At 48.9% G+C, this 20,438-nt stretch overlaps 1 protein-coding gene across 2 annotated transcripts in view; it reads left to right on the top strand.

Moving 5' to 3' along the window:
• The first annotated feature begins 948 nt into the window (after positions 1-948).
• Positions 949-20,438, top strand: part of LOC116941564 (potassium voltage-gated channel subfamily KQT member 4-like) — a 262,834-nt gene continuing 243,344 nt past the window's right edge. The window contains exon 1 of one of the 2 annotated variants that reach the window (XM_032952741.2): positions 949-2,789. In XM_032952741.2, coding sequence (XP_032808632.2) covers positions 2,458-2,789 — 332 coding nt within the window. In that variant the 5' untranslated portion in view covers positions 949-2,457. The remainder of the gene's footprint in view (positions 2,790-20,438) is intronic. The other variant, XM_032952742.2, reaches the window with a different exon arrangement.

Consider the following 20,438-nt stretch of genomic DNA (forward strand, 5'->3'; position numbering starts at 1 on the left):
CTCATTGCTTGATTGTTTTCGCCACTGCTCTCGGAAGGGCTCCTCTAGTGCAGGGGTCCCCAACCCCCGGGCCGCGGACCGGTACCGGTCCGTGCAGCAGCAGGAGGTGAGCGCGGTGAGTCCGCACGTGGCCCACCCACATTATTTTATTATTCACCACTTCCATCCGCGCCTCTTTCCCGCACTGTCTCAGTCACAGTGTTGGTATAAAGCCCACAAGCTCTAACCCCTAGTAGCCACAATGAGTAAGCCCACGAGCTCTAACCCCTAGTAGCCACAATGAGTAAGCCCACAAGCTCTAACCCCTAGTAGCCACAATGAGTAAGCCCACAATGAGTAAGCCCACAAGCTCTAACCCCTAGTAGCCACAATGAGTAAGCCCACAATGAGTAAGCCCACAAGCTCTAACCCCTAGTAGCCACAATGAGTAAAGAAACAAACGTCTCTGGAGAACTTCTTTGAAAAGGGGGAAAGACCCAATGATGAACCCCACCCCCCTCCCCGGCCCGTGAAAAAAATTGTCTTCCACGAAACCGGTCCCTGGTGCCAAAAAGGTTGGAGACCTCTGTAGTGTAGAGGATATTTAGACGACTCTTCCTTGCTGATCAAACGTCACGGACGAGGTGGGATGGACCCACACTTCACCCCACCACGCGAGACTTGCCGGTTTGACTGTGATGATGTACCCTATTTTCATGCCGGGTGTGCTTATATCAGACGTGTACTTGTATTCGAATTATGCTCATATCAGAAGCGTGCTTGTGTCAGTACCAGCAAAGTGATATTTGCAACAATCCTGGACCTTGCAGTAAGTACTTTAAAGGCGGAGAGTAAAACGTAAGTGCTGGGGAGATAAAGGCGGCCGGGCGTGATACTGCTCCACACAGCCGATACGGGGGATCTTGGGTGCGATGTGTGAATGTGCTCACTCCGCTACCAACTCGGCGACCAGAGTTTTGATTGCCACTCACGACCAATAATGTATTTGAATCGTTCATGGGTCTCCCTTAGGTTGACTCAGCCTTAAATGAGCACCTAGTTCAGTTTGTTACAACATCAGCATTGGGGAGACAAAGGCGGCCGGGCGTAGTGTTGGCCACCCACCTCATACTGTGTCCCCCTTTACGGCCTTCATGGGTGACAGCTAACAGCACTTCGTGTGTTCATGGAAACTGATCGCGCACTACCTTACGAACCCGGCGACCAGAGTTCGATTCCCACTCACGACCAATACCAGCAGCGGATATTTTAACCGGGAACGCGTCGTTCCTAGGTTGACTCAGCCGTAAAGGAGTACGTCCTTCGGTGTGTTAAAACATCAGCGCTAGGGAGACAAAGGTGGCCGGGCGTGGTGTCGGCCACCCCCAACCAAAATCGTGTGCCCTTCCGGCCTTTATAAGTGCTACTCGATGGCAGCCCAACAGCCTCTCAATGCTATACGGGGCATCTGCAATCCGCGTGTCGGTCCATGTCTCTTGATGGACAATGCACCACCGGTCGTGCCCTGTGGAGGAGGAGGAGGAGGAGGCGGCGGGTTGCATTCGTGCCCAGAGACAGGGAGGCGGCGGCCGATGTGCGCCACGTGTGGCCGCCGGTGTCGCTGACGTTGCTGTGCAGCTCAGTGTGACGTTGCTGTGCAGCTCAGTGTGACATTGCTGTGCAGCTCAGTGTGAGCCTGCTGTTCGCTGCTCGTCTCTCTGTGCGCGTGTGTGTGTATGTGTGTGTGTTACGCGTGTGCCTTGGCCTCCACGCCTCCGCCGTGATAGTCTCCGCTCGGCAATGGGCTGCGCTAAACTGTGGGACGATCAAATTTGGCGTGGCACGCCGCTGCCCATCAGTCATCGTCACTGGAATGACCGTCATGTGTGCGAGTGTAATAATCATCATCATAGTTTCTTCGGCTTCATGATCACTGCATTGTAATCATAAGCATCCCGATATCATGGTCGTAATCCGTGTAATCAATATAATTCCTGCGTCGTCCTCATCAATATCATCATCTCACGCCGCATGATAGCCACGTGTTTATGAACCAAACTTAAGCGCGCGCGCGCTCACGCTCACAGTCAACTCCCGTATATGGGGGTAGAGATAAGCGCTGAGCCAGTTTTCCCGAGGTTAAGGGGACACACACACACACACAATCATTCTTCAAAACCCCACTGAGACAATAAACACAACCTCACTTTCACGGACACGCACACGCCGAGACGCGCGCGTGCCCGCCGCGTCTCACGCTCGGTCTCGCGTGACATGCCCCGCGGATGTTTGCGACCCCCTATTTGCAATGGTTCGTCATCTCTACGGCTCTGAGCGCATATCATCGCGGCCGAGCGGGAGCCGCTCACACGATGCCGGGCGTCTCACGGAGCAAGCCGCCGTGGCAGACGCCGCCACGAAGACCGCACCGGCGCTGAGCCAGGAATTCCCGGCGCACGAGTGCATGGCTCGGCGACGATGGTGCTGATGATAACCACCACCACCACCACCACGGCCGCAGCCACCGCAGCCACCGCAGCCACCACCGCGACGAACGCGACCACGGCGGCTACGGCGACAGGGGCGATGAAGCGCCCTTCGGCCGAGCGCAGACCGGCGCGGGACGGCGGGCTGCCCCTCGTGGTGCCCGGCCACGCGGAAGCGCAGGGACCCCGGCTGAGTCTGCTGGGGAAGCCGCGGGCGCTGGGGCGATTCGCCCGCAGGAACGCGCGCTACCGCCGCATGCAGAACGTCCTCTACAACGTGCTGGAGCGGCCGCGTGGCTGCGCGTTCGTCTACCACGTCTTCGTGTGAGTAGCGGCGAGCCGGCGGTGGGGTGTGGGGGGGTGGTGGTGGTGGTGGTGTTGACGGGACGCACGGCGCGCGGAGCGGCGCGCAGTCTCACTCGCACCGCCAAGCAGTGTCGGCAAGCAGTAGGAGCAGTGTCAGGCAGCAGGAGCAGCAGTGTCAGGCAGCAGGAGCAACAGTGTCAGCAGCAGATGCAACAGTGTCAGCAGCAGGAGTATCGGGCACCAGGAGCAGTGTCAGCAGCTGTATCAGTAGCAGGAGTATCGGGCAGCAGCAGGAGCAGTATCAGCAGCAGTATCAGCAGCTGTATCAGCAGCAGAATCAGCAGCAGGAGCAGTATCAGCAGCAGGAACAGCAGCAGGAGCTGTAGCAGCAGCAGGAGCAGTATCAGCAGCAGTAGCAACAGCAGCAGGAACAGCGGCAGGGCAGCAGCAGGAGCAGCAGCAGGAGCAGTGTCAGCAGCAGCAGCAGTGGTAGCAGCAACAGTAGCAGCAGCAGGAGCAGTATCAGCAGTAGTATCAGCAGCAGTAGCAGCAGCAGTAGCAGCAGCAGGAGCAGTAACAGCAGCAGTATCAGCAGCAGCAGTAGCAGCAGCAGAAAGCGACTGTATCAGCTGCAGCGTTCGAAGTATTTGAAAATATATCCGCAATGATTCAGGTCGGATCCGACTGATAAATCGGTCGCGAGACCCAGTGAGGCTTTCCTGGGTGAACAAGCGAAATCATCATCTGTATCGGCAGTATCACTCTTGATCGCACGGTATTGTGTATGTACTGTTCATAATCGTCACCATCAGCAGCAGCAGCAGCCTTTAGCATCATCGGCAGCAGGAGGAGCTACATCATCATGGTGCAATATTCCTGCTGTTAATGTTGTTTATATTGTACATTTGTATTCCTTTTAAATTTTGCAGACGTCTGCCTGTACCTCTGACGCGTTTTGTTCCGTCGTTATCTGCTCCTCTGTACGGACCACTGACGTTCTTGCTCTGTGTTGATGCACCACGGATCTCCCTTGTAAACTAGCTGGGTAACTGACTAAATGGGACCTTCCGTGTAACAAATCCACATTGATTGGTTGGTCAGTAACAGTAGCAGTAGCTGCATCTGCAACGTCGATCATTAATTAGCACATTCGGCATTCCCATCATTAAATTACCATCGCTGGCGTGCTTCAGTATTGTGTGTGTGCGATGACTTGATGCCATCCTCATCACTACTATAGCACTGTATTGTGAATGCCCTGCTCATCATCAGCATCTCTCTCTCTCTTGACACGTGGAACGACACATGGAGCTCTCGATCGCAAACTAATTTCTTTAGTTTAGTTTGTTGTCCTTCCCCCGGACCTCCGATTAGCGCGGTGTATTTATTTATTTTTAAAGGAAGGTTTATTTAAAACAGAAACGAACATGCAAAGAGAGAATAGAAGTCAATTTGAATTGGGGGGTCACAAAACATCTGGGCCACCCTGTACGTTCATCACCTTTATCATCACTGTCTCGTGGTGCCTCTACTGATGGCATCATTATAACCATCATCATCATCATCTGTATGGTGCAATAATCCCTCTTGCACTCTTCATCTTGATCATCATTCCAATTGTAAAGTATTGCCTGCTTGACACTCATTGAATTGCCATCGTCGACGGCGTCATCATCGTCGTCTTCGCTGCCTCGTTTTTTTATTAACAAGGATCCGCGTGTCATTATCCTAATCACTTTCACAGTATTATCATTTATCATTAATACTCATGGACGATATCGCATTACACGTTCAAGCACTCGTCACCATTATCGTAAGCAGCGCCTTCCCATCGCACTGTTAAACTCCACCGTGTTTCACGGCACTGCCACACCTGTGTATCGTGGGCGAGAACATCCGCAAAACTCATTAAACCACACGCCAGCCAGAGCCTCCCAGACAGGGTGTAGGGACTTCCCGCTCACCGTGTCCAACTTAGCCTTGATTAAAGATTTACACCGTAACCTCGGCTACATGAACCAATTACTTCCTCATTATCTTCTTTAATTATGAATCACCTACCGTAAATATGTATTCGTCACTGATTAACCAACATTGGCTCATGGCATCCCTCCTGAATCCTGCACACAATGGGCAATTATTAGGAATAATGACGGTGTCGCATACAAACGTTGGTATGATGCATAATTAAAGTCACGGGTTTCCAAGTTTAAATGAGCGGTGATAGGAGTCGAAACTTAATTTATCTGGCACTCTGAACACAAGATTATTCAGCCACCGTGCGCGTACTCATCAGGGGGTGGTGTTCATTGCTTCTGCAATCCTAACGATAGTATTTGGCCCCATGACGCGTGGCATCCTATCGTATCATCGCGAGTTGTCAGAATCCTGCTGGATTCGACTAGCTGTGTGATGAAGCCGTGACCAGAGGTGAAATCAGTGGGCCTCGCTGGTCCTGCCGCGCCGGTTCGATCTCCCGGAACGGCAGCTGTATGTGCAGTTATGTTGAACTTATTTCGCACGCGTACGCGTAGCCAACCGTGCTGGTCGGAGGTGCGAGAAAGGACAACAGCCTGAACACAACAAGGCAGCTCTCGGGGCAATGAGCTCTCGAACTAATTGTATTTAAACAACGGGACACGTGTCCTTCCATCCCTCTCCGACGCCTATGTCCAACCTTGAGCACGATTGAGTGCATTGCACAGCACCCAATCAGTGAGTCGATCGGCAGGTGGCCTGTGGTGGGGTAAAGTGTGGCCATTCCCACCCCGACCAAGACGCCTGCGTGTGCCGTGCAGACGTGGAGAGGCTCTCGAGAGCGTTATCGGTCCGGAGATTCTTGGACGGGGAGGCCTTTCTATCAGCAGTGGCGGGCAGCTGAGCAGTTGCAGGGCTGCGCCTTGACATTTTCCGTAGTTCGCCTAGCACCCTTCCAGTCACTCGAGGCCGCTGCATTCAACACGGTGTAAAACAATTACAATTGATTGTTATTCGGGAAAATTGAGCCGATGTGCAAATATGTTGCGCTGTGTGAGATAACTTGGTTGGGAGCGGTCGTGCAGCGGCTAGCGCGCAGCGCTACGAACCAGGACACCCGAGTTCGATTCCCACTCACGACCAATACTAGCGTTCAGATATGTATGTGAACCGTTTATGGGGCTTTCCCATGGGTTACCTCAGCCTTAAACGAGTGCCTTGTTCGGTGTGTTAAAACATCAGCGTTGGAGAGGCAAAGGCGGCCGGGCGTTGCGTTGGCCACCCACCTGGTACCGTGCCGTGCCGGCCTTTTTAGATGCTCGCTAACAGCACTTGTCCCAAAAGTCTGTTGCAGGCTATACGGGAGGTTCTTTGTCTATTGGTTGACTAAGGATGAAGAACCATCAACTCGCTTCACAAGACAAACCAGTTTCATCGCAAGCTGGCGGCTTCGACCCCGGACTCGAACCCAGGCACTCGGCAAGTGGTGGCTCGGCGCTCCGAGGCCACGCACAGACAAATTCGCTTGCACCTACGGTGCGACGTCCGTGGGGTCCCATCGTACCCCGTAAAATCCGTGATGCAGTCATTCTTAGTCTAATAATAGGGGTTTCCCCCCCTTTTATTTGGCAACAAAACTGAACCTTTTTTTTACGAGGATTCATGTTTCTGCATTAACCACAATACTTGCAGCCAAAATGCAAACATAAAACACGCTATGATAATATAACTGGCATTGTCCTTGAAACTGATTGGCCCACACCAGAGACAGCTTTCTTTAGAGCCTCGACCCAATTGGTTTGCATTTTGACCGCAAGTATTGTGGTTAATGCAGTAACATGAATCCTCTTAAAAAAAAGGTTTCAGTTTTGTTGCCAGAAAAAAAAGAAGGAAAACCCCTATTATTATATTTTGGTACTGGCAAAGGAGGTCCAATGATGTACAGTCTGTTGATGGTCGGCGCTGCGGCAATCGACTCATCTCGACGAGCTGTACTCACGATGCACCACCACTACGGTGCAGACGAGCGTTCAGGGTTTCGGCGCAATCGTCCCTCGCTGCGTCTCGACATCGCGGAGTGCGGCACCACCGATTTCGGATTGATTGGTAACCCCAGTCGCAGAGTGAAGTAACACCCCTGGGAGAAAAAAAAATAGTGTCCCAGAAATAAAATATTTTTAATTGCCTCGGCCAGTTTGAATTATTTGTGTACCCCGGGGCACCGCCATCAAGATCACTTGTCTTTAAGGAGCTGCTTTCGTGACGTTAATGATTAAGGACCTCCGCCGTCTCGTATTCAACCACAGCGCAGTGCGGTGCTTGAAATATCGAGGGGGACGGGGTTTTTTTGTTTGTTACCGAATTCGATTTTAAAAATGGCTCATTGTTGTTATTCGTTGGTTGCCGGCCACTGCATAAACCGACAGTGATGCGTGGTCATAATGGCCTCCATTAGATGCTGTGTGTGGAGAAGCACTATTAGCTGATGAGTGGCCACTAAAATGTTGTGATTTATCTGCTTGTGTTTTTCTGTTTGTTGTGCGATGTATTATTATACATTTTGAGTCGAACGAACACCGATACACGGTGACGAGAGGGTGCTTTTTTGCCTGCTACATCTGGAAGTTCGCCGGCATTGATTCAAGCGAGCCCTGACTGCTGATGAGACACTTGCGTGTCGAAACCGGTCCAGTATTGTACGTATGCTGAACTTCCTTTTGCAACGTACGTCGCCAACCGTACTAATCGGAGGTGCGGTTTTGTTTGTTGTTGCATTGAACCAATACTGCCGATAGTCTACGTTCCAGAGGGCCGTGTGCCTGATGAGGCTTGTAACAGCGAACGTACGTCTCGCGACAGAAGAGCGATTGAGGCGCGTGGTCTAGTTATTACATTTCCACAACGGCCCACGTGATTGTGTTGTGGTGGTGATGATGATGATTATGGTGACGGTTTGTCGGTGTGAGAAGATAAGCCGCGTGGGTGCTTGGCTGTGTTTAGAGTTGTTTATCAGAAGCACGTGGGATCCATCAACCCTTTCGGAATCCAAATTCGCGTTTCACATCCCCTTTGCCACCACAATGGCGCATTTGAATGAGCGGTTGAGACACAAACACCCTCTTTGTGTGTTCCTGCTGCGTGGCTCCTCCGGTTGAGCCGCGCGTTGCTCCGAAAACAATGTTGGACGTTTCGCTGCACGTGCCGGGAGCTTCCATCGGACGCTTAATCAGAGACAGCAGCAACAGCAGCCGGCAACGCCGTTACGATCATTACAATCATACAATCTGGGCAAGGGATCCGTGGTTAAACCCGGGAGACGGGAATCCACTCGTATGGACAGTTACGAAGGGCCCATCAAGGTGTGGTCACAACCGCGTTAAAGCCATCCTCGCTCTCGCTGCGAGCGTAATAGGCGATCGCAAACACGCGAACACTAAGTCGGCGGTGTTTTACAAGCTGCGATGGGTTGCGTAGATGAGGAATATGGTGAAATCGCAATCACCATCATCGTCAAGTGGTAGCAGTGGCCGCTTTGTGATTTATAATGAGAGAGAGCAGCATCATTGTGAGTATGATTAGCAGCTCCAACATCATCATTACGGCGATAATGCAACAGCCACACTAGCAGCAGCGTCGTCATCGTCATCTTGAGCAGCGACGGATTCATTCGCATCACAAACATCACCAGCATTGTCGCAAAACAGCAGCAGCATCACCACCACAAACTGCAGCATTGCCATCATAAACAGCAGGATCTTAATCATCATCATGGCAAACAGGAGTATCATGAACAGCAGAAGCATCATCGTCAACAGCGGCGGGCTTGTAGTCACCAGCAGCAGCATCGTCAGCAAAGTTTATTTAGAATGCTCAATTCACAACACATGTCTCTGCAAACACGTGCGTGTGTGTGTGTGTGTTTGGAGCCATCAGTGTGATTTACAAGACAAGTATTGAGAGTTTAGAATGCATACAACGGCAGCGCTGTTTGAGTCATGTTGCGAGTCCGCGTCTGCTACTCGATGTTGTTCGTATTCGTTGCCGGTGGCCACTTTTGTGTTTGTGGGAATTTGTCCATATGCGTGAAACGGTGGTGATTTGAAAACATTGTATTCTAAGATCATGTGTATATATTGCACTGCATATTTTTTGTACAAAAATAAAATAATGGCGTCAGCAAACATTTGAAAAATAAATTAAACGTATCACGACACAGAAACAGTTGATAGCCAATGCCTTTGGTGACACGGGTATCAACAATCAGCAATAGGTATACAGGACTGGGCCTTCCTATCATCTGTGCGTCCATTGCGCCGATGCACGCCTTTATGCAGCCGCTTGAAAAATCAAGACACGCCGTGTATTCTGTTATCTGCACCTTTTCATGGCATTCGCTCAACCTAAATTTGCCCAGTAGGGCTGCGGTGGGAAAAAAAAACGTAATTCATCCGATTATCCCTGCTCCGTTGCAGATAAGACGAGTAACCCGCATTACGTGGTGAAATATCCTGTTTTCCGTGGTGATAAATATTTGTCCGTGTGGATATATGTATATATATATTGAACTTCTTTTGCGCCGTACGTAGCCAACCGCGCTATCCAGAGGTGTGGGGAAGAGACGACAATGAGTGAAACGCGTGGACGAATTGGCGGGCCAAGGGATCTGCCAGGAGTCAGTGCGCCCAGGTTGGCACGGACCAGAGGAGTTGCGCTGGATATTAATTTCACGTGGCGTGAACGGAACATCGCGGGCTTGTCTGCATGATTTGAAACTGCCGTTCGGCTCTTTGCGTTGTTTTTTTTTCGTCAAACACGGTGGAATTTTCCACAAGTGCTCGAGTGAAGAGGACTTGTGTTCATATCCTTGGTCCTTTCGGTAAACACAAGCAATCACCTGATGCTGATTGCTTGTGTTGCAGTCGAAACGTCGTGATAATTGTATTGTTTTACGTTTTTATTACTTTATTGTTTCCCTTCTACGTGACTTTACCGAAAGAACCAAGAATATGAATCACTGCAGTCACGAAAGCTTTAAATCAAAAAGGACTTGTGTCTGTAGGCGAGTTTTTTTTCTTTTAGGCCTGTTGATGATAATTGTTATTCTTATTCCAGAGCGTCTAGCGGGGATAGCTCCGGCTATTCCGGGCAAGTGGAGCCGTGCAGGATCCTTCGCAGTAAACTGCCACCAGATGCATAGGATGACACTTGCTTTTTTTGTTGTTAGATATTTCTCTCTTCATTAGATGTCACAGCTTGGGCCACGAGTCTATTCGTCACAGCAGCTTAAACTCAGCGGCGGAGATCACCGACGCGTAAATGCAGTTTGCGTGTACAAGTGTGGCACAATCCCCCCCCCCCCCCCCCGAAAGTAAGGCCTCGTGTTTCTTTTTTTGTTCAGCAATATGTTATTTATTGACGCGATACAAACATTTGCTTTGTCATTCACGGGGATTTCACGAAGCTCTGCCTGTTTTTTTGTTTGTTATTCAACATTAGCCTCTATACTTTCCTACGCGCTTAACGCAATGCAAAAGCAACACCCCGGTGTTCTATCGCAGCCGTTTGATCCATCAGCGCAGCGTAACCAGTTGCGAATTGCAATCCTGCACCGCTGCATCAGGTTCAAGCTGCTTCCCACATAGGCAGTCCTTTAAAGAGTTGTACAGAGTGAACATCTGTGGGTGCCAGGTCTGGGTTTGAATGGCGACACGGAGCGCAGCAAAATCCACTCAGGATGGGGGCAATGGTCTCAGGCCCTACGTGTGTGGTGTCGGAGGAGGACGAGGAGGAGGAGGAGGAGGAATCTCCATCGTATGAATGTCTGAACACACTCATTCAATGCAGAGTTCTAAATGTCTTCAGCATGCGGTGCAAATATATTATCCAAAAATGTATAATTGTATAACGAAGTAATCATAAGTGATTGGGATCAGTGCAAGGGCAGCATTTACTTGTGAAACATGAGGATGTACCCCTCGAATTTCCAGTGCACAGTATTGCAAAATGTGTTGTCGTGTGTGCGCATTAATGTACCACACTGTGTGGAGCGTTTACATCGACCAGTCGAAACATGTTCATAACAGAATGAATGTATTCAATATGACGCACGAATGACGACAATCTATAACCTACAGCCCGTTGCAGTACCAATGCCCCTGCTGGATGCGGGCCTCCCCATGCCGTGCGGACTGTTGCGACGCTCATTTAATCATACTTCACCAGTGCAGATTGGCGAGGGCAGGTGGTGGGGGTGCATACACGTTGAAGAATACTACAGTACAGCAATTAATGCTGCCCCGCTCGCAGCATGTGCACGCTTGTCACCTATCTAAGCAGCCTATCTCAGCACTTCTTATTCGTGTGGCCGACGCTGAAGCAGAGCAACGGCTGTAGTTGCACATCGGGATCGGTTGAGACAGGCGATTGCGGCAAGAGTTGCGGAGATGGTGCATCGTCGCTGCGACGACACCACCACCACCACCTCCTCCTCTTCCTCCTGTGATTCGGGCATTGAGTCGTGAGACGTCCACGGTTCTGTTCTGGGTGGTGACCACAGTCGCCGGAAACACACTATCCCGCTCCTAGTTCGGGCTCATTCTGGGTAATTTGGTCGTGGGCACTGCTCAGTAGGGCAGCAGATTACATCTCCGCCGCCAGCAACGACAGGACATGACAATGTTGTTCCGTGGAGGGAGGATTTTTTTTCTTCCTGAAATTAGAGCACATTTCAAAATCTAACAGCCAGGGTTCAGTATGGGACTGCGAGCCGTCGCGGAAGACAGCGCGTTGACTAGTAACCATCATCCACTGCCCAAGCGCAGCAATGTGGAATTTGGAAGCCCGCAGTGGGCACAGAGGCCGGTTTGTGTTCGGTAATGCGATTGGGGGAATCATTCATTGCTGCCCCTTTTTAACCCTTTACCGAGTTTCCCCCCGTGACTCGTAATACGCTCGGCCAAATGTAGGGCCCTCTGCAGCGAATGTTACAAACGAAGGCCCCCGAATGCGTCTGCAGAGTCGGAGCGGTTTCGTCCTCGGGTGGACACGGGGAGAAGTTTGTCTTCTATGCGCAGCTCTGAACCAGTGGCGGAAATTCCATGTTCCTATGGTGGGGGTGAGTCAGTCCACAAAAGTCATGTTTGATTGTTGACAAATGTCCGCACCGTACGTAGCCAACCGTGCTAATCAGAGGTGCGAGGAAGGACAACAAACACGAAACACATAAAGTAGTTTTAAATAAATGGGGTTTCAATCTATAATGGCCAATGCCCGATACTTTGCTATATACCGATGTGGCTTTTTAAATCGTCTTGTCATCATATCGGGGTGCCGTGGTGGCAAGATGTTAACTACCTCGTCTGGTATACAGGAGGTCATGGGTTAGATCCCGGGGTCACGTGGCTTTTTCTCCGGGCCCTCCAGTCCCCCCCCCCCCCCACACACACATATGTAGAAGGACATGTTTAGAGTATTTGGCTGATATAAATCTTCACACAATAAACCACTTTGCTGAGCTATCTCTTGTGGCCAGGTCACTTCTGAAAAAGTGCTATGCATCTCAGTGTGCTTTACATGGTAAAATAAAAATAATAATAATAACAGTTCGTAATTAAATTGTACATTGTGTTGCATGAGCATTGTACCATTCTGTGAAAGCGAGAAATCTTCATCAGTCGCCAGGAACTATCCACTGCCGGATGAAATCCTTCTCACTAGATCTCGCGTTTCCACAATCTACCTCACTCCTGCGCGACTTCCTGAAAAAAGAGACCTATGCCTCAGTGTGACTCTCCTGGATGCACAAATATTTTATCATTATTACATATTGCCAGAGAGACTCATGGTAAAAAAAAAACAACACAAATGAGGCTCAACTTAAATGTGGGGAAAATTAATTGGCAAGCTCGTACAATTACGTGTAAAGCAGCACATTTGAATGTGCATGCAAACACGTTGTCGTCCAGTTCGGTGGCATTGTGTCTGGGAATACACCAAGGCTTGAAGTTCCAATGCTGGTTGGGTGTCAACTGAGGCCTATCAACCCTCAACAGTCCTATCGCCCACCCTTACAAGCCCCAGTGCAGTTGCACCGCCTACACACTCGAAAGCTACGCTGCTGCCCGAGTTGATGAACTTCGTACCACTGTGTGGCAAGCTCATGGACACATTTGCTCCTACCATTTAAGTGTAGAATGTTCTATTGCTGGATCAGGGCCAAGTGTTGAAGATGTGTGCCACCCCAATGCTGTGTTTGATTGGGAGCATTGAAATGCTTTGACTTGGCTTTTGAAAAGCAAGGTCCAGTCTGTTCTCCTATAATTCGTCTTTTCATGTTGCGAATTGGATATAACACGATTAATGTATTAGGGAACACATTTTATATATATATAACGCAGATGCGAATTCGATTCAACGCGAGTAGGAATAAGCGGTTGTACGGCTGCCCCCGTGTAGAATCACTCAAGGCGGGATGCTGCTGGATGCTTCTAGATGCTACCGACGTGCCTTAGTCTTTGTTCGGACTGCGTACGCATCTCACGTGGTATTGCGGGCTGTGCTTTACCCTATCTCCATATATATAAAAGGCAAAGTTGTGAATATGTGTGTCTGTTCAAAATGTTTAGCGTACTTCCCGACATGCAACAAACTTGAAATTTGCCATGTGGGTACTTTCCAGACTGTACACCATGCAAAAAATACAAAAATACAGTTTTGTTTTTTTATTTTTTGGGGGGGGGGGAAAGCTGAATAATGTATTTATTTTTTGCACGGCAAGTGAGCTGTGACGTCAAATCTGTCACGTGACCCGCGCATGTGGAAGCGTAACGCATCGTAGTGTAGTGGTTAGTGCGCTGTGTATGTGTCTGTGTGTGTCTGTGTGTGTGGAAGCGTAACGCATTGTAGTGTAGTGGTTAGCACGCTGTGTATGTGTCTGTGTGGAAGCGTAACGCATTGTAGTGTAGTGGTTAGCGCGCTGTGTATGTGTCTGTGTGGAAGCGTAACGCATTGTAGTGTAGTGGTTAGCACGCTGTGTATGTGTCTGTGTGGAAGCGTAACGCATTGTAGTGTAGTGGTTAGCACGCTGTGTATGTGTGTGTGTCTGTGTATGTGTCTGTGTATGTGTCTGTGTGTCTGTCTGTGTGTCTGTGTGTGTGAAAGAGTAACGCATTGTAGTGTAGTGGTTAGCGCTACGCTGCGCTACGAACCCGGCTACCCGAGTTCGATTCCCGCTCACGGCCACCACCGGTGACGATTATTTTAACCGGTCCTGGGCCTCCCCTACGTCGACTCAGCCTCAAAACGAGTGTAACTGCTGTGGTGTGTGAACATCTCCACTGGGGAGACAAAGGCGGCCGGGCGTGGTGGATCCAAGTCCCGGGCGAAGCCGGGTAGTACAGCTAGTATTGCATGTAATTTATTATAACGCGATTTTTCCATCACGCGGTGTTCTTTAAGAAGTCAACTACCGCGTTATCGATGAACGGACTGTCGTTACGTTCCAAGCACGGAGACAAGAATATGTCTGCGATAGGTGGCCGGGTGGCTCTGCGGTCCGAGCACCGTGCCGGCACGCTGAGGTCCTGGGTTATTAATCCGGGATTTGGCTGCTGCCTGTGACTACTAGGGGCTGAACGATTTGGGGAAAATATCTAATTGCGATTTTTCTGACAGATATTGCGATTGCGATTTGATTTGCGCGAAATCATTTTTAAAGTCAAGCTTCAGTTCAATATTCACGGTGTAATAGATTTAAAACACGTGATGGAGCATTACCACGTGATACCATTAAAATATGAACTGCTCTATATATTATAATGCAAGGGTGAGAACTTAAAAGATATGAATTGCTTCCAACATGTATTTATTAAAATGGTTTAATTGAAACAGAACAATCAAACATAGAACAATTGTTAAGTTAAATGAATAAAGTTACAATAATAAAAAAAAACAATTCCAATAAGAAAGTAATCGGACTTTTCAAATCGCAAAAAAATCGCAGCCTTTGCGATTTGCTCATCGCATTGTTCCCAAAATGCGATATCGATTTGAAATCGATTAATCGTTCAGCCCTCGTGACTCCACACCGTGTTCTCAAATCCATGGCCTCGATCGACTTGGGCCATTCAACACCGACTGCGCAAACTGCTATGTCAGTCTGAGCACTTACACAAATATCTCTTTATGCCGTGTTTTGTTGGTGGTTTTTTTGCGAGTGCTTTTACACGCGACCCTCGTCCAGTTAAGAGCACCAGATGCGCGAGAAAAAAATAAGTCGTGAAATGCATGCATATGGATGTCAATGTTACGTGCGAGTGGACGTCAGCCCGCGTGTGACAGCCTTCCTCCTCAATGGGTAAGCGCTCGGTGTGGGTAGAAGAGAGTCCGCGAGCTGGAAAGGATGTTGGACGTAGTTCTGTGAAACGTGATGATGGCGGTATGAACATCGTAACCTCCTCCCACACTCTACGCACGTAACTCTCTCTCTGTTTTGTGCGTTCGGAGGAGCGTTCGCAGCGCCTGTGGACGTTCAAACCCAGGGGGCTGTTCAATCACAGCGCGTCAGCTCCGGGTTCTTCACGTGCAAGAACAACAAAAAGCATCAGCTGCTCCCATTTCTCCAGAGGGTTATGATACAAGCCCATGCCTGTTTTGTAATCAACGCCGTGATGGATAGATCAGCAAACGCGAGTGGCGGTAGTTACCGCACGGGGCCACACCTGATGCGCACGTCCGTGATGTAATCAAACTCTGCGAAAGTTTAAGCCTGCTTTATTTCCATTCGCTTTGCTCAATTGGTAAGGCTTACGTGGCGAGCTCCACTAATGAGGATGCGACTTCAATATTTTAGTGGCCGACAAGCAACTTTTACTCCGTCGGCCCATTACAGGCTTTAAAAAAAAAGAATCCCTATAAACCACACGTCTAGGGGGTCCAGTCAGTCTTCTTCGTCTACGCCCTGTCGTCAAATCATCCATCCGGCGTCCTGAGCGCTCGTGATCGTCGCCGGTGAAGAGTGGCGACTCTCGCTCCGTTTGCCTTGAACTTGTGGAGGAGTTTTTCCCCACTCCCTCGAAGAAGCAGCCGCCGTTTGAGACTCGACTGCCCCGCGCAAAAGGCTCTCTCGCTTGCAGTTCGGGCGCTGTGGTGGCGGAGTGGGTGGGTCAGAGAGACAGTGGCGTGCATGACGAGGCCACGAGGCCGTGAGGTTGTGAGGCTAACGCGGTGCAGGGGGTGGTGGGCAGCGTACGAAGTAGGTTGTAGGTTTTGCTCACAGATTTGTTTTTTTTTCGATTTGTGAATGTGAGCCAGCCTGTTGCATGCGTTTCTCCAAAGTGGCCTGCTGATTGATTTATTTTAATGAGACTTCCTCCGAGAAAAAAACACACGAATTTAATTGAAGCGTTCCTGGGTAAGCAAAAGATATTCATATTCTTGGCTCTTTCGGTATATGAATCCCTGCAGTCACGAAAGCTTTAAATCAAAAAAATATTCAGTTAACGTATTTGGTTTGCCAAACAAAATCTGACGAGCCATCCAATTGGCCACTCCTTCGGGCATGTTTTTGTAACTCATCATCATCACCAACCATGGTCTACTCACTGCTGGATGAAAGCCATCCCAAAGCCGTTGCCTTAAGTCGCAGTCTTGCACGTACACGTGTACGTTGAACTTATTTCGCATCGTACGTGACCAACCATGCGAGTCGGAGGCGCAGTTTTCTGGTGTTGAACCGCTGACTGCCGAAATGGGTTTATTTGCAATACAAGAACCCATCTCCTGTAAGTGAGCGGATTGCATCGGCCCCATGGCCACCCTCGCCTTTGGCTGTCACGCCGCTGATGTGGGCTCCGCCCGAACCCACGCATCTCAATTCTCAATACGACGTCTCGAGTTTTGAGTTTTGTTCTCTGATCCAAGTGTCTCTCTCCTCCCATCTCACTCTTTCTCACTCTCTCTCTCGGTGTAGTCCCAAGCGTGCACCGCTCCGCGCTTCTTCGAGCATTTTTCGTCTTTCATTCCATTTTCTTTTTCCGTGTTTCGCGATCCTACTGGACATCTGTGAAAAATAAACTTCTTTAAAAAAGTTTGGCTTTTTTAAACAACGGTTTTATTAACAACTTCGTTTAACTGACGGTCGAGAAGTTCGTCAATGACGCCTGAGACACGCGGCGCCTGAGTTTTGTGCGAGCCAATTCCACAGTTTAGGGACCGCGGCGTTTTTGAGCTACACAAAAATATAATTAATAAGCCGTCCATACAAAAATTGCAATTGCTTGAAAGGAGGCAATTCATTGATGAATTGATGCATTGTCACCGGATCTGAGTACGTGTGCAAAATTTGGAATTGATTGGACAACGGGAAGTGGACGAAATTTTGATTACAAGATTTGACCACGACAAACACAAGTGAAGTTAAATAAAACCGTTGAAAAAGAGCCTCGTTCGCTCATCAGATTTCTCCAGGGTAAATCAAGATTCTAATTCAAGTTCAGTCACTTGAAAACCCGTTCCCTCCTTTGCCACTTTGCTTCATATCGTGACTCTAACTTGGCTTGCTCATCCGATATTTTCAAGACTCTCCGATCCAAGTGCTAACCAGACTCCATCCTTGCTCCGCTTGAGAAATTTTGGTGCTCTCAGGGCAATTTGATTGCAGGGCACGAGTCAGAATCATAATATTTATTCATACTGGAGGAATCCGACGAGCTATAAAGCAAATTTTCACAGATGTCCAATCGGGGCGGGTAAGAATGTTACAACAACAAACAATACAAACACATGATAGTCGTGCAAAGTACAAGTAAGGAAAACAAATCACTCGCACAAATACAAATAAAGCTAAGCCATCCCCATCCTACCAGGCACATCCTTACTTCGGTATTAACGTATTATTCAGAAGCGACCAGGCCACAAACGATTGCTCAACAAAGTGTCCCATCATGTGGACATTTATAGCACCAAAATAATCTCAATGCATGTTTCTAAATGTGGAGGAAAAAATCCGAAGGAGCCGGGGATCGAACCCCCGACCTCCTGCATACCAGACAAGGAAGATAACATCACACCACCGACGCTGCACCACGCTGTGGAAAGTCAGCAGTCGCTGTCCCATGGATATACTTGGTCCCTCGCAAAGGAATGTGGAATGTGCACCCATAGCTCATTGGGTGTGAACGGTCAACAGTGGTGATCCTGTCGGGAGACGTCACGGCCATGCGAATGTGGAATTTCCAACGCCGATAGAGACGAGCGTCGCCTCGTCGCTATTTTTGTGCTCAGGCCGACACCGTGAAACAATCGGGACTCCCACGAGAGTCGGTCGCTTCCAAACATTCGATGGAGCGTTGCAAGAAAGCTTTTCACTTTTTTTTTTCAGCGGAATTGTGCCCCGAGTAAAATCTCCGTGTGTTCTGCGGGGATAGTGAATGGGAGGAGAGGGGCGGGGGTGGCGGTGGGGGGGCACCCGTATCGACGGGGACGTAATTCGCCTCCCGCCCCCCCCCCATTGGAGAGCGACAGCGAGGTTGCCGCTGCGTCTCGCAGGAGCCCCATCGCTCGCTCGCCGCCGCTCTTTTACGGAAACTTGGCACGCACCCCAACACCACCAACACCACCACCACCCCGCTCACTAGCGGTTGCATTGAACACAAGGCTTTATGTTGCTAACGAATGCCCAAATATGGTTCGAAATCCACCACCGTCTTTGAACACCTACAATAAGTCACGTGTGGCTAAGTTTGGCTAGTCTCATTTGCTTCGTGTTAAAGGCTCCCTTAGGCTTCAATGTTAAAGGCTCCCATAGACTTCAACGTTAAAGGCTCCCTTAGGCTTCAATGTTAAAGGCTCCCATAGACTTCAACGTTAAAGGCTCCCATAGACTTCAACGTTAAAGGCTCCCATAGACTTAAATTGTAAAGGCTCCCATAGACTTCAACGTTAAAGGCTCCGATAGACTTCAATTTTAAAGGATCACATAGACTTCAACGTTAAAGGCTCCCATAGCCTTAATGTTAAAGGCTCTCATCGACATCAACGTTAAAGGCTCCCATAGACTTCAACGTTAAAGGCTCCCATAGACTTCAACGTTAAAGGCTCCCATAGACTTACATTTTAAAGGCTCTCATCGACATCAACGTTAAAGGCTCCCATAGACTTCAACGTTAAAGGCTCCCATAGACTTACATTTTAAAGGCTCTCATCGACATCAACGTTAAAGGCTCCCATAGACTTCAAAGTTAAAGGCTCCCATAGACTTCAACGTTAAAGGCTCTCATCGACTTCAACGTTAAAGGCTCCCATAGACTTTTTTCTATACGTCCGCTAGGTTTGCCCGCCCACTGATGAAGGCGGCAATGCCTCCCGCAATGCAGATCTTTCCAAGTGGCTGTGTCGCTGCGCGTGCGGAGTTTTGTAGCGGTGATGTCCCTCCGAAGTGAAGCCAACTATCGGTGCTGGATTATCCTCGTAGCAAAAGTAGCTGCGTATGCTACGAGCACCCGCACTAAATGATTTCACGCTATCAATTCCGGTTCGGTGATTCTGCACTTGCTCTATTACTACAGTACTATACCGCCTTCAACTTTTATGAACGACTGGCTGTTTAAGGCTAGCGATTTGTCGTATTATCTAGGCTGTGTAGCAAAATAAAAAATATATATAATTACAAGTTAAAAATGTGTGTTTTAATATAAACTTTTTTTTTAAATTTTGGCCACCTTTATAACATATGCTACAGGTACCCCCCCATCGTTAGCTGAATCCGGCACTGCCAACGTTCGCTCGTAACGGAGTTGCTGACGTGAAGCACATCCAGTCAGGCCAACAACACAGTTAGACAACTTCCTGGCGGACCACGAATTTCAGAAGAGTGTTAAATTTCGTGTTCAACCTTTGGATTGCACATACCAGCATAGATAGAGTGAAAAATACGAGGTACACGGTCAGTAGAAATACATATACAAGTCCACCAAGAGGTAAGGAGGGAGGAAAGACGGACAGGGAGGCAGAGAGAGAGAGAGGGGGCAGCTGAAAAAATGACCACCTCTTGTAAATACAAAACGGCAGCTCAAAAAAGGGCACATCTTACACATAATTATAACGGTAACTTCTCCGTAGAAGTTTTTTCAGGTTTGTTGAATTCTCGTCTCTCATCTTCTTGTTGTATTTACCTCCGTGATTTGTTCTTGACACCTGATGAAGATCGCTTGCGTTGTGATCGAAACGTCGTGATTGTTTTTTTTTGTTTTAATATAATTTTATTGTATTTCTACATACGTGACTTTACCGAAAAAAACAATGAGTAATTTTATGCAGTCACGAAAGCTTTAATACTGTATTATTATTATTGTTACCATTGCCATTAAACGTTGCGTTGAGCTCTCTGCAATAAGTTAATATGATGATAACGCTGCACTTTACCCCCATTCGGCTGGCCAGCGCAGTCTGTTTTGGCGGAGAGTGAAAAATTCCAAGGCGTAATTTGATTCTATTAATTATGACCTCGGGGTGCAGCCACATTGCCCGGTGTGTCATACCGTTACATCGCATCACTCCGCATCATACCGTCTCATCACGTCACGCCGTCACGTTGTCGCGTCACACCGTCACGTCGCGTCACGCCGTGTCACACCGTCACGTCTCATCATGCCGTCACACCATCGCATCACACCGTCACGTCACGTCACACCG

This window comes from Petromyzon marinus, chromosome 12, assembly GCF_048934315.1.
Source record: "Petromyzon marinus isolate PM22_M1 ecotype Great Lakes invasive population chromosome 12, UKy_Petmar_22M1.pri1.0, whole genome shotgun sequence".
In the NCBI taxonomy this organism is placed as follows: Eukaryota; Metazoa; Chordata; class Hyperoartia; order Petromyzontiformes; family Petromyzontidae; genus Petromyzon; species Petromyzon marinus.